We start from the raw sequence: 14,865 nt of genomic DNA, 5'->3' as shown, positions 1-14,865 counted from the left end.
CTTTTCAAGTTAAAGGTGTGGGTTTCTATGTGTAATTATTATTTTTTTTTACACCCCACAAGTGCATATTTGTTAAATATAGGAAAGAGTAAACATAATATTAAAAAAAATTGGGAAGTTACTTTATTTTTTATTTTAAAAACCCCCCAAAAAATGTCTGATATATTAAACTTGAGTATCACATGAAACTATGGTGAAAATTCTCTCATTTGTGCTTTTCAAGCTTTTGTTTTTCTGTAATGAGAACTATGCTTTGTGTATGGATTGTGAATGTGTTGCTTTGTTGGATGTATTGAGCATGTTCGTTTGTGTTAATGTAATTTGATGGTGCAAATTTGAAAGGTATGTATTATCATCCTGCCAATGAAACGGTCAATCAAAGCCAGTGTTAGATTTGTTTGGCAAGTGTGGCTTAAAGCGTTCAATTGTTTGTGATTTTGAGATGTGGCAACTGTGTCAAGGCTCCCACCCACACCGAAGCAGCAAAGGGCAAAGTCCTCTGTTAGCAGCAGGATTCAGGTCTTCTCGGGATCATGATGTACGTTGGTCAATGTCCTGTTTACCTTTCTTCTGTATTTAGCAACAACAGGGCTTTGCCCTGGGCAGAATAGATACCTTTCCATTTTACGTGCAGTGTGCAGAATACAATATATCTGTCTAGGAAGCACAGCAAGGAAATGTAGAAGTATCAACAAATGGGATTATGTAGAAACATTCAATGTGAAATACATTATGCTCTTAACCTATTCACTGGCAAGTTCTTTGCAAAATAACAGAATACATGTTACTTCAATTTTGAAACAAGGAATGCATAGCTAGAGAAAAGCATAACTTGGTCATTTTGAGTATAGATTGTTCAGGAATACCAATTTTTTTTTATTTTTTTTTTGGTTTGGTTTTGTAATTTTATTTATCAATTGTAAAAAATATAAAACTGTCATATGTTTAGGTTCTAAATCATAGAAGCAATATGGTAACATATTGTACCCAGTTTATGATTATTTGTAAGCTTCCTACAGATGTCACCAATATTTAGATGAATTCCTTTATACAGTGGCGACTCTAGGAATTATATATAGGGGGGCACATAACATACCACAGTCAAAACTGGGGGGGAACTAATAACTTCACCCACTAAATTATACAACTAAAAAAAATGGTGTGTGTGTAGGGGTAGGGGTGACTGTGTGTGTGTGTCTGGGGAGGCTGGCAGTGTGTGTTTTTGATACTGTGTGGGAGAAGGGCGACACTACAGTGTTTAGGGAGGCGTTTTCAGTGAGCAGCCTCCCCACACTGGTGGTCCAATGGCCATGATATTCATTCTGCAGCTCCACCGGGTGTAGAACTGCAGACCATGTGTCTTGCCAGCGCCGATCCAGGCAGTCTGACAGCTGTGGCTGGCTGGCAGGCCTCTTTCTTCCGCCAGCAGGTGTCTTTCTTCCCCCAACCCTTTGTGCATCTGTTTCTCATTTTTGTGTGTGTCTTTTTCCCTTTCCCCAGCCCCTCCGTGTGTCTCTTCCAGTGCTTCTATCTTTCTCTTAGTCCCACTAGCTCTTCTGTGTGTCTACGTGCCCATCAGCCCCTCTGTGTGTCTTTGTCCCACCTCAGCCCCTCCGGGGGCCTGTCCCCAGCCCACATGTGTGTCGCTCTGTGCCCCCCAACACCTCTGTGTGTCTTTGTGCTCCCCCTACTGTGCCCTCTTTAGCCTCCTCCCCCACTGTGCACTCTTTGGCCTTTTCCTGTGCCATTATTTTGTTTGTCCCCCTCACCTCTTGTGCCTTTATGTAGCCCCTCCCTCCTGTGCCATTATTTTGTCCCCTCCCTCCCAGCCAGTCTTCTAGGAGCCAAAATGAGAGTGTGGCTTGTTGTGAGGGGGGGGGGAGCCTATCACCGCGATGCAATTCTACTCACTGAGGTCAGTACCACATTTGAATTGGGGGGGGGGGGGGGGGGCACGGCATAATGTAGGGGGGACCCTTGGTCCCCTCTGGCCCCCCCAGCGATGCCATTGCCTTTATATACTGTATAGTCTGACGCCTTGCCCCATTCTGCTGTAGGACAGATTGTATCGCATGCAGAGATAACTGTATGATTGCTGTATAAAAAAAAACAGTGCTTGGCCCAGCAAACAGACAAGACGCATGAATGTGGAGCTCCGGCCAGAAAATAAAAAAACTATCTCCAATACGAATGCTGAGACTCCACAACAAGAGCCAAGAACACGCTTCCACCCCAGAGACCAACATGGGGCGAAAGAATAAAAAATTCCGTCCACCAGAGACACACAAGCAGGCTGATATCAGACTATCGTTCGAGCGGCCTACACCGCCGACGGCATCCAAAATGGCGCCGGAAGCACGCAGAGGAGAGGAGGCCTCAGAGGACTCTCACGACGAAGATGAGAGCCTCTCTTCAGCCCAGGCGGAGGCATACCGGGATTCAGGGTCAGAAGAAGACTCAGCCCCGGTGACAAAAAGAGACATAAGGGACCTCTACTCCAGGAGATGAGAGAAGTCTGGAAAGCAGATATCAGCGAGACACGGCAGGAGGTGGGGCCCTACAGACACAAGTCAAAGAGGTGGAAAATAGAGAAGAAAAAAGAGACCGCAACCTGCAGGCTACCCAAGACCACGTACAGAGCCTCACGAAACAGGCAAAAAGCCTCATCAGAACCGTCACAACATTGGAGGCGAGACACAGACAGCGGAATGTGCGCCGGAGGGGCATCACGGAAACAATTGGAGGAGACCTCCTACCATTTGCACAGAAACTCATAGCCAGCATAGCAGTTAAAGGTGGCAAAGATCAAGGAGCCCTACTCACAGCATTCAGAGTCCGAAAAGCAGCGACGGCCCCGAAAGGTGCGCCAAGGAACACCGTAGTTGTGACCACAGATGTAGCGGTGCGAACGGAGATACAGGCGCACTCCAGAGAACTTGGCACCATACACCTTGAGGGGCAAAAAGTGGCGATCTATAGAGACATTCCATTTGCGGTACTGATGAAGCGGAAACAGCTTGCACCAGCGGGACAGCTCCGAGAAGCAAAAATCCGCTACAGATGGGGAAACGACGGATCCCTGCAAGTTCAAAGAGAAGACGAGCTCCTCACCCTCACCTCGGCGGAAGAGGGCACCCAACTCCTCCACCAACTGCACCTGCCCTCCAGAGATACGAACCAGACCAATTGTGAGGGATACAAGGGGGAGAGAACCCGACAACCAGCCGGACGGGAACAAGCGATGACTAAGTCAAAAAAGAAACCTACCGGATGATTCCCCGGGACTATACAACCAAATATGAGGGTCACCTCTACCGACCAGCCACCGACAGATGACTCCTGCCAACGGCTCGTCGCAACTTAACAACACAAACAGATACCTACCACACCACGTTTAGAACGCCCACAGACCTGCACCATACAACACTCACCCATAGGCGACTCACCCAGACGACACCACAAGGCACAGTGAGTAACCTCCTGGACTCCCTCCCCTTGGTCCAGTTTTCGTTTAAGGCCATAGACTGTAAAATACCCTGACTCACCACTGGCCGACTATCCAAACGCACATGACACCTGAAGAACGACACTCACCAACCCAGGACCAGCCCGCACATACCCACAGGGCCGAACAATACAGACGCCATTGATATGACATACCCCAACCATAGCCTAAGACAAGATGAGGCATTTGTTTAACCAGTATAACCAATTTGGATCTATAAACATGTTAATTATGTACATACTACGAATAAGATGTATTTTGTGTGTGAAATACCCAATAAAATACAAATTAAAAAAACAAACAAAAAAAAAACAGTGGTTATACTTGTTCAATTCATTATGGTATGTGTATGAATGCAAATGCATGTGGATAAAAGTATATGTATGTGCACGAGTGGAAGCCTATATAAGGGCATGTCACGCATCTGGAAAAGGGACAAAAAAAGCTAGTAAATGTAAAGTCCAGCAGAAACAGATTGTTCGGAGTTATACATGTAACCCACTGAATGCTTATCTGGCGACCTACAAGTCTCTGATCTCAGGATTTAATTAGAGATCTGTGCATCTCGATATGTCTGTTATGAACCAAAATCGAAACCTGTGTGTTTTACCATCCTAACCACATGCATATTTTCTGTAACTTTACAAAATTCTTTAATAAAAATGAAATTTACAAAAACCAATGCTTAAATTTAAAGAGAAGGGTAAATGTGGCTTTATGAAACAAGTATAATTTAGAATTGCATTAATTTCACTTTTAGAAGTGTTTTGGGAGGAGAATGAGTTAATACAAATGTTTGGCTGAATATAAAATTGTTAGACATAGATGAACAAAGCTATACAAAAGGCTGATTCTATATACCATTTACTTGAGGGATAAGTAACATCAAGCTCTTTGTTATCTGTGCTTGCAGCTGCCTAGAGAAAAATATGTTGTCCTGTGTAATATTGATCTACCACCTAACCTTTTGATATGACTCTCTTGCCAGGCTTCAAGCAGTGCGGGGAATTTGGGAGTCTTGATTCCAGTCATTGCAGTGGTAAGTAATGATACCGCCTACATTTGCATTGTTCCAAGTCTGTGTGGGGGTGCTAGCAACTTTAAAGAAACCTGTTTCTAGTGTCTGCTAATATCTCAGGAAATGAATGCCATCCTGCTTTGCCTTCCATAGCAATCTGACTTCTCTTGCTGGAGAAGATTGTATGTGACCAATTGAGTGCAGGCCCATGACAAGCCCCACGTTTAACATCGTACCAAGGGATAGGACTAGGGCATAGTGTTCCTTTTAACATTTTCAGCCATTGATATTTCTTTAGACTTTTTTATTTTGTGTTTTTTTTTGTTTTTTACCTTTTCTTTAGAGAGAACCATCTCATTGAAGTGATGTGGATGCAGTGTCCCTGTCCCCTTAGCCTACAATGTTTTAAAGAAACAATTTTTACATTACAGTGCCAACACTGCCTCTAAAGGCTGTCCAGAGGTGCTTCCTGCAGTTAGACGTCAACATGCTTTGCATGACGATGTCCAGCGTCTTTTTAAATCTAATAGGAAAGCATTGAGGTAATGCTTTCCTATGGGAAAAGCATAATGTGTACAGCTCTCGTTGCGCATGCACATTAGTCCCTTTTTGGATTCCTAACACTAAAGTGTTCTTTTAATGTATGATTCCCTTTTAAAAAAACAGCTTATTTTTGCTAAAATCTTGAAGACCTGAAATGTGAGTGAATATCAGACAGGCATATAGTAGATCTTGTCCCCACTCTCCTTTTGAGAATATTTTTATTAAAAACCCTAATTCTTCCAACCTCCTGTTGCGGGTGCTCACCCCTACTCTTGTGGCCCTTCTGTGCTGTTTTGCTGTAAGTGCACCAGAAGAATATGATGTTCTTTTCTTTTCGCATGTGTGAATAGCAGCATGGTGTAGAGCAGCCACTTATTAGACCAGAGCAGGTAAGGAAGAGTGTGCTTGAGTCTGCATGGAGGAGTGTGGCCTGTATATCCCTTCGTGATCAATGCCGATCATAAAGTAAAATGCTGGCAGTGGTTCTGACTGTGGGACTGCCTGAATTGAGGAAGGAAGTTGCTTTGGGGCAGGGAGGGACTTTAAGTAAATTTGAGGAGACCCCTGAAACAAGGGGATCCCATAGGTAGCTCTGAGCACACAGAATTTTTTTTATATAATTACCAGATAGTTATAGGGATGGTAAGGACACCCATTGGTAGGTAGGAGCATGGGAGAGGTGAAAGGGAGTAAATGAAGAAAACAAAATGGAGAATAAGATATAAGGTAGATCCACAGCGTCACAAACACATGTGAAGCCGTGGGATCCACCCTATAAAAGCCTACCTCAGAGCTACAAGATAGGGGCTAACCCAAACGAGAATAAATACAAAAAAGGAGACCCTTGAAACAAGGGGATCCCAGTGTAGTAGCTCTGAACACAGAGAAAGGCACCTAAGTAATACCAGATAACAGGAAGGAGAAGAGGGGGAATCACATATAGCGGGTGGAGGGGAAAAGATAAAACAGACAATTGCCCTGTACCACCCTAACCCACAGCTACCTAAAAATAGGAGCTAAAGTCCATAAAGAAAAGCGCTCGACGCGCGTTTCAGCGTGAATACACGCCGTCGTCAGGAGCAAGTGAACTTGCTCCTGACGACGGCGTGTATTCACGCTGAAACGCGCGTCGAGCGCTTTTCTTTATTTTCCTTTCACTTTAGGTAGCACTTAGGTAGTCAGTATGTGGTGATTATTTAGTCTAAGTTTACCAGATTATTCAGGCCTTCAGGATTGGCAGTTTTAGTTCTTGGGGTGGTGTTCTCTTGACCCTTTATATAAGGTTCTCTATCTAGGTTTTTGTTTAGTCCATCTACCTACGAGATTTTCCAAAGCAGCCTTATGAGAGTATGGATCCATTCCTACATTTTTGTTTTGGACTATTAGCTCCTATTTTTAGGTAGCTGTGGGTTAGGGTGGTACAGGGCAATTGTCTGTTTTATCTTTTCCTCCCCACCCGCTATATGTGATTCCCCCTCTTCTCCTTCCTGTTATCTGGTATTACTTAGGTGCCTTTCTCTGTGTTCAGAGCTACTACACTGGGATCCCCTTGTTTCAAGGGTCTCCTTTTTAGTGTAAATGAAGAAAACCCTATCTACACCTTAAAACCATCCAAACTTGCTGTCTGTGAGAGGAGAAAAGTCCTCAAAGATCGTAAGAGTACAGTATATAGTGAAAGATAGAGGAGTAAAAAAGGCTCCTATAAATACTTCCAATTGGAGCGGTAAAAGTCTCCTATATATCAAAGTACTTAACTAAACGAACTAGTAGCGGTTTGATGCCTCACAGAAAAGAAACAGAGTACCCACAATGGTGTCCAATAGACGTAACAGGTCTGCTAAGTTAGGGGGACAAGTCTTTTGAGGTGAAAAAATCCTACCCCAGAGCTGAGACCAATACAACCCCACAGAACTTGAGCTGTCTAGCACCAAACACCTATATAGACTAATAAACCAATTAAACAACCATACTAACTACCTAGGTGCTACCTATAAAGTAAAGAAACGCTTGACGCGCATTTTGGCATGGATACACGCCGTCGTCAGGAGCTGCTAAGTTGGCAAAACCCATGGACTGGTTTAAATACCTTCTTAATGAAAGGGAAATCCTTCCAACTGATCTGGCTTGCTGGAGGGGGGTGGTGAGTGATGTTATGTCGCCACGCCTCCCTCAGATGTCACATCTTTTGCTCTATACCTATTGGGTTTCGGCCAGGTCAGTCAATGTTGGGGCATAGCTGTACACGCCTCCCCATAACGCCCCGGTTAGCGTGAAGACTGACAAGTGATAGGTCAGTCGATGCAGTGGAGTGGCTAGACACGCCTCCTCTAAGCATTGTGTGCTAGCGTAGGAATTATTGACATCTGACCAGACGAATAATCACATCTGTTGTCAGTGTAGAGGCATGGATCCGTCATCCATTCAAAAAAACAAAAAATATGTCAAACATAATTTCAAAATGTTAGTACTCATACCTGGGGTCCAATCATAATGCATACCCACTGTTATTGTGGGAATTGCCATGAGGGATAGGTAGCCTAATTTTTAACCCTGTGTGCTCCTTTAAATTGTGTTTACTATAGTCACCACTGATCGTGCAATATTTAAACTATTTTCATTTTGGTCAAATCCCCTCATTTAGGGGCAGTCCCATTTCAAAAAGTTTGACCGCTTACCTGGGGTCTGCCAGATGTCAGTCACCTCCTCCAGAAGAGTCAATATCTTTCTGCCTTGACAGAAGCCCAGTGGTGCAGGACTTAGCTCATTGGCAGATCCCATTAAAGATTACTGCTGTATATGATTCTGTAATCTACAGTAGTGTGTGTGTATATGATCCTTTTTCATTTTATTAAAATGCTTTGTTAAATGCCACTTTGGATAATATTCCAATATTGAACTTCTTGGTGGCAATCTGCCTACTTGTTCCTATGATTCATCCTGACCTTGCAAATCATGTAAATCTTTTTAAGTGAACTCTTAATGTAGTCATTTTTCTTTCTGGTCATTTGCCTTGTTTTTTGTTTTTAATTTATAATATTGGTATTATGGGAAGTTTTAAGTTTTGTAATAAATGTCCCACTTGTCACTCCATTTGGACTTCCTAACTATTTTTAAAAAGAAAAACAATCTCTTAATAAATATATATATATATATATATATATAATATATAAAAAAAGACAGACGCATACAAGAATAAATAACACAAGTTGCAAATGCTTTTATTTGCTGGGCTAACAGTATACTCTCATTACTACTTCCTTGACCTCCTTTAACATCACAAAAGCAAGAGTTAGAAAATAATTCATGTATAACAGGAAAGAAAAATTGTAGAACATCTCTCGGTAACTGCCTGTGTAGTATAGTCTGCTAGTTAATGGATTGCTTGTGAACAAAAGCAAATATTTAGCAACCTTGCACAACCCAGGCATATGCATGATGCCAAATTCTACTTTTCCATCAGGCATCAGCAAGATTGCCTATGGCAATTGTCTGGGGTGCTATGTCAGTGTCCACAACAAATCTATGAATTCACCGCTTGAAAATCAGATGGGAGTAATAGAATGCCTTTTCTTGTCTAAATTACACAATTAATTCCTTTTTTAACATTAGATTTACTCACGCCCTCTGACCACATACCCTTCTCTGAAAAGACAGTACAGCACTTTTAAGATGTCCATGTTTGATATATTAACATAGAAATGTCCAAGTTATAATTAAATGTGTTCTGGGTAAAACATCTAACATTTTAAACAAATTGCTAGTCTCAACTGGAGAATTTAATTTAGGATTTAGTGGGGTTGGCAACCCGTCCCATAAAAATCAGACAGTTGGTACGATGCTCATAGATGAGGAACAAGAAAGGCCGGTCCACTACGAATCGTGCCTGTGTGGACAGTGGCATGAACAATAGTGTGGTGACTGCAGCCGCCTGTGTTCCCTCTTCATTTACTGTGATCGTGCCTTGGTGTTGGAACTGCAAAGGGAGAGAAAATATTTTTATTTTATTTTTTATTTTCCTTTTTCCTTTTCAGTGCCCACCTAATGTGCAAAACGTATGCAATGTAATAGTTGATCATTACAACCTATTTTGTTCCTTAAAACCCTCGGTTGGTTACTACAAAATTTGCTTTCCACAACAAGTATTTGGTATTCTTTTTTGTATTATTATATTATCAAAAAAAAAATCTATGATGCCTTGCTTATGCATTTGGTATCTACACCCAATTACCTAGACAACTTGGTTTGACTTCATCTTTTGGGCAAAACACAATAACCTCTACAGACCGTTTGTTTTACTGCTCATTTGTATTACTTTTCTCGTTATGTAGAAATAATTGAATTCCTACGTTGGGTATATGACAGCCTTTTTAATTCGATCAGCGGGGTTTCTATAGTTGGATTTCATTAATGATTACATGAAATGCATATACTGACCCTTCCAATATTGACGTCATCCTCTGAAATGCCAGATAAGTCTCCATGAGTGAAAAGATCTTTTAGTCCCATGTTGCTAAGGACATCTCTTAAATTATAGTTCTTGTCCAGCTTAAAACGAGGTAAATAAACCTCTCTGGTCCTGCAAAGAAGACAATGTAATTTCTACAGCATTTTCTGAGTCACTTAGCTAATTTCTAATGAATATTTTAACCTCATTTCAGTGCATTATGTACTTAATTTTTTGCTTCATTGACAGTGGGGGGGGGGGGGGTGAAATGTGCATAGACTTTAAAACATGACCTTGTTCCATCCCCATATGATGTCAAAAAGTATGCCTAAACCTATATGCAAAACAGTGCTTAAAATGAGTTTTGGTAAACAAACTCTTTGTTTCAACTCGTCTATGCACCTATTTCCTTCAGAAAAAGCCATAGCATGTCATGTGTGCGCACCTGTTCATCATAATCTTCTGCCATCTTTCCACCACCTGTGGGGTGAGTTGCTTCTCCAGGTTTTTCATGCCAGAGAGCTTGTGTGGCAGGACAATCAGCATGCTAATGTTCCCCACATAGGGCATCTGCAAGACCTCACAGTCCAGATCACGGTCAACGGCCACGAGAAAGTTTCCTTTGGTTTTCATCATTGGTACCTTCACCACCTCCTTCTCATTCAGACGGAAATTAACATTATGTGTGGACATAACAGGAAACTTGTTTTCCCAGGTGCCTAATTGTTAGAAGGATCGTTTATTTAATATGAAGAACATAATTGAATAAATTAAACAAAGAGACTCTAAGTTAGAGAATTTCGTAGAGCTGACAAAATATGGAACAATATTTTTCCCATCTAATTTGAACAAAATGCTCCTAAATGTATCCAATCTCCATACATTGCAAGAATCCTTTTGTTCTATGACTACTTCATATTCATTTGTTCAAGAATTTCCCCAAATAAATGATCAATTGCTCTTCATTGTCGAATCTTACAAAATCCTATATTAAATGAATTTGTCGCTGGGTGCTTGCACTTTTAGATCAGTGTTTTAATATAGTAATTTATGTTTTAATCAATTCATTTTATTTAATACTCTTATTCAGGCCCCCACCTCACAGTGCATTAAAATTGAACAAATGAAAGACTTACTTTTTTTGGGGGCGCTGCTTACGTCACCGCCTTCATTGGGAGCCTTTGGTGCCGCATGAGCGGCAAGCACATTAAAAGTTCTAGTAGGAAATCATTGAATCAGTGGTTCCCTATGGGGCTCCTGCGTCACGTGACTGAGTTTTACTAAGTCAGTGCCACAAAAGCACATCTAGTATTAGTCATAGTGACAGCCACTAGAGGTGAACTTAATCCTGTAATGTAAACATTCCAGTTTCTAAAAAAATAACAAAACTGCAATCTTTTACAAGGAGCATATATGGAAACTTTTCAAATCGCTCTACCCCTGTACATTGGCATTTTCATGACAGGAAGAAAGGGCACCTGGTGTGGATTTGTTGAACCAGAAATCCATCTGCCAAACCAGAGATTCCAGGTGAAATTCAACAGGTTCTCAATTATATGAAAATACTATGTAAAAAAACAACAACAAAAAAACACTAAGAAATCTCTACAGACTTTTTCCTGGACCACTTGACAGTATGCAAATTAATACTGTTTATTGTATATTGTAGTGATCCATTTGTTTGTGTATGACTATCTCACAAAAAAGGGCAGCGCAAGCAATGTTAATAATATTCCATATTGAACTTTACATGTACTTAAAGGGACACTTTAAGCACCTAAAGAACTTCAGCTTAATGAAGCAGTCCCTACAGTGTCAGTGCTCACTTCTGTTTTTTAGGACTTGCATTACTTTGTGTATGCAGCCCTAGCCATACCCTCCCAACTGAGATTTTCACAGCCTCCATTAAAAAAAATAAATAAAAAAAAAAGTTTTATTTTAAATTTGTTTTACAGCACAGTGAGAGTAATTTATCAAAGTCTTCTGTTCTAAAAAGTTGTGCACAAATATAAAGGGGGAAGGGGAGAGTCACCAATGGAATGTGTCTACTGATTTCCACATTGATTGCCCCACTTTTCGTACTTTAGAACTGAACACTTTGATAAATAACACCCAGTGTGTTTACTTTACAAGTTATCTCCTGTTCTGTTGATTGAACTTTAGTCACACTCAGGAGGCTGTTGCAGGGTCTTATTGGCTATTAACAGGGCAGAAGATTAAAATTAAAGGGACACTCCAGGCACCCAGACCACTTCTGTCCATTGGAGTGGTCTGGGTGCCAACTCCCACTACCCTTAACCCTGCAAGTGTAATTATTGCAGTTTTTTATAAACTGCAATAATTACCTTGCAGGGTAAAGTCCTCCTCTAGTGGCTGTCTATCAGACAGCCACTAGAAGGACTTCCGGCTTCTTAGAACACAAAAAGTGTTTTAAATGATGCTGGACGTCCTCACGCTATGCATGAGGACCTCCAGCGTCGCCGGAATCCCCATAGGATGCTTTCCTACAGGGAGATCTAATGCGCGAGCGGCCATTGTCGCGCATGTGCATTAGGTCTCCCCTGCCAGCTGATGTCGGCGGGGGAGGAGCGTGGGCAGGGACATCGGCGCTGGATTCAAGTAAGTCACTAAATGGGTTTGTTTTCCTGGCACTGGAGAGTCCCTTTAAACACACTGTGCAATAAGGGAAGTTGAAACATGTAGACTGTTTTTCAGCACATGTGTAGGGAGGCTGTGTGAGTCTCAACCAGGGGTGGCTACAGCTGCATTTACAAAGTAATTTAACTCTTACATGGCAGATATTTAAGCAATAAAACTGTGATGGCATGATCTCTACACCAAAACTACTTCATTAAGCTAAAGTTGTTTTGAGGCTTGGTGTCCCTCTGAGGCATGTACAGTACAACTTTCTAGTGATGTCAGAAACTTTTGTTTCTTATTTTCTTAGTTTTGCCACCTTCATCGATGAACAATCTTAGATTTTAATAATAAATCATTTACCTTTAAAGTATATGCAGTTAACTAGCAGCATTAGAAGAGATGAATCCACATTGGCTATAGCTTCTTTTACTAGACCTTTAGTGAGCTTACTGATACGTTGATTTGCGTTGGTTATGAACATTTTGTCTCCAAAATCAGCACTCTGAGCCTCTGCAAAGTAAAAATCTTTCATGTTGTTCTTGAATTCTTCTCGGATGGAGAAATCCTTCTGGATATAGAGGTCATTAACTGATCTCAGTGTAAAGCCAAAATTTCTGCGAAATAATCTATGAGTGAGCTTACGGAAAACATTGTGTATGGTGGCAGTCTCATACTTTGAACTGGCGTTGATGAAGTCTTTGAAGCCCAAAGTAGATAAAACTTGGTTCAGTGTCTCGTCTTTTGTACCAAGTGATACTGTGGCCATCGCAATGGAGACACCAACTGGTGCAAGCAGGATGTTTTCTGATGAGTTGGTTGTATCCTTAATGGCTCGGTAAAGATTAAAACCAAAGTTTGAATTGATAATATTGAGCCTCTGAACCCTGGTTTTCCCGTGGAACAACTCGTAAAGATTTCCTTGTTCTGTTTCTGAACCCTTGGTTTCAGTTGCGTCAATTATATCAATATCATAATCATTTTCAAAAATTTTCTCAAAGTCCAGATAATCTTCATCTTCTTCTCCTTCTGGAATCAGATCGTTCGTGACAGTATCTTCCTGCAGATTTTGGGTAACTTCACTTTGGCTCCCCCTGGGACCCAGGATTGAGGAACCCTTGTGAAAATGCTCAATTATGTCTTTGACACCACAGAGCACTGATGAAATTAGAATTAAAAATGTGGTGAGGCGCAGGAGATTCATGGTGGAGAAAACTTGAACTCTTACCAGCCTTTTTTCCCCCCTCTTTTCTAAAGCAAATTGAATAAAAGAAAAGTGACTTATTATTCTCCGTTTTTGAAAACGTTGGCACACAGAATAGATAAACAAAACGTTTTTGGTTTTTTTTTTTTTCTTCCCTTTCATCCATTTTAAAACAAAAGAACTTCTTGTACAATAGAGACTAAAAGGCATAGAGGGAATCTGGCATTGAGTGGGGATATTTGTTTTTGGTTTTTCCTTCAGATAAGTATATACGTCACATTCCTATTGTATTTTCATTTAAACTTTTCTTTTAATCTGGAATACGTAAATGTAATCTCCTATTCTGTCATTTTCATAAAGCCTCTCAATTAAAACCTGCACCATAGGTCAGTCCTGTAAAATATTACATTTTTTTGCATCTCCAGATCAAAAAAGATAAATTTTTGTTATCATAGAACAGCTGTACAACATGCACATATACATACAACACCATACTTAACCAATATGTCTTCTGAAGAACTGAATATGATGAAGATGGATGATTTCCATAGTGTTATAATCCCCCAATAATTACATTTGTGCTTATTGCTTGGTAGATAAATCCAAAATAATCCATTATGGTATGAAAAAGCTTAATGATACACTTGGTTAACATTCTGCAATTTTATTGATCCTTTCTACACTGTTCTTTTTAAGTGAGGAGAATAACTAGGAATAACATAACATGCAGACATTATTCAATCTTACGCAAGTGCTTGCTCGAGCATTAATAAAAGATGATAGAGATATATATATATATATATATATATATATATGTGTATGTGTGAAAGGAGAATTCTTACCTGAGAGCTACCTGATGGTTACCAGTACTCCGCAATAAAGCTTGTAAGGCTAAAAAGTAACCTTTGTCATAGCCTGTGGACACAACTCCCACTGTAAACAACCTCAAACTTAAACAGGGACTGGAATGCACGATCAGCCAAATTTAGTCATTTGCTTAGATGCCCTGAGTTCCCTCCCTCATCACCCCCTACCTTATTACTTGTTTGCAGTGTCCCTTTCACACTAACAAAACTGCATACATATACACAAGGCAAACTGTAAAGCAACACTCACTTTATTAACTACATTTCTATTTGTGTTGTATAGGACAATACAAAAAAATAAGTGATCTAAAATTAACAAAAAGAACATTAAGTAACTATCCAAAATATGCCTTTCTGCTGCCTTTTATAGTATCCCTGAGTTATCAGTCATGGAATGCAGGTGGTATATTTGAGAATGTTTCCCATGTCATAAGCTATGTAACATCCCCATTGTCCCCTACCCCCAGCCCCTTGTTACCAATCGCTCATAACCCCGACATAGGTGGCGGACTGCCGCCGAACGCCTGGTCCTTCCTGGGCGAAGCTGACTACATCCCAATCTATAAAGTTACTAGGAACGGCAACCTGAGATCCTTAGATTCATTACTAGACGCACGGCCGCGCTCGCATATGGCGGTCTTTCGGTAC

General features: G+C 40.9%; 2 protein-coding genes across 6 annotated transcripts in view; one reads left to right on the top strand and one right to left on the bottom strand.

The window, feature by feature from the left end:
• The window catches only part of PI4KA (phosphatidylinositol 4-kinase alpha), a 120,669-nt gene that overhangs the window by 50,510 nt on the left and 55,294 nt on the right, over window positions 1–14,865 (top strand). For all 5 annotated transcript variants that reach the window (XM_063454477.1, XM_063454476.1, XM_063454475.1 and 2 more), the window contains exon 19: window positions 4,494–4,544. In XM_063454477.1, the coding sequence (XP_063310547.1) occupies window positions 4,494–4,544 (51 nt within the window). The remainder of the gene's footprint in view (window positions 1–4,493; window positions 4,545–14,865) is intronic.
• On the bottom strand, window positions 8,260–13,423 carry SERPIND1 (serpin family D member 1). Its single transcript, XM_063454471.1, has 4 exons — window positions 12,511–13,423; window positions 9,956–10,229; window positions 9,501–9,642; window positions 8,260–9,039 (listed from the first exon to the last, which is right to left on the bottom strand). The coding sequence occupies exons 1-4, from the start codon at window positions 13,349–13,351 to the stop codon at window positions 8,848–8,850; spliced, it is 1,449 nt and encodes a 482-aa protein (XP_063310541.1). The 5' UTR covers window positions 13,352–13,423; the 3' UTR covers window positions 8,260–8,847.

Source organism: Pelobates fuscus, chromosome 5 (assembly GCF_036172605.1).
Source record: "Pelobates fuscus isolate aPelFus1 chromosome 5, aPelFus1.pri, whole genome shotgun sequence".
NCBI classification, from domain to species: Eukaryota; Metazoa; Chordata; class Amphibia; order Anura; family Pelobatidae; genus Pelobates; species Pelobates fuscus.
Note: the sequence above shows the minus strand (reverse complement) of the source record. Positions and strands in the feature narration are given on the sequence as shown.

What these genes read in the sequence shown, in the direction of transcription:
- SERPIND1 (XM_063454471.1), bottom strand. Translation starts at nt 13,351, where the DNA reads ATGAATCTCCTGCGCCTCACCACATTTTTAATTCTAATTTCATCAGTG. An exon ending in TAACTGCATATACTTTAAAG is followed by an intron (nt 10,230 to 12,510) that starts GTAAATGATTTA and finishes TCTAACAATTAG; the next exon opens with GCACCTGGGAAAACAAGTTT. An exon ending in CAGAAGATTATGATGAACAG is followed by an intron (nt 9,643 to 9,955) that starts GTGCGCACACAT and finishes TCTTCTTTGCAG; the next exon opens with GACCAGAGAGGTTTATTTAC.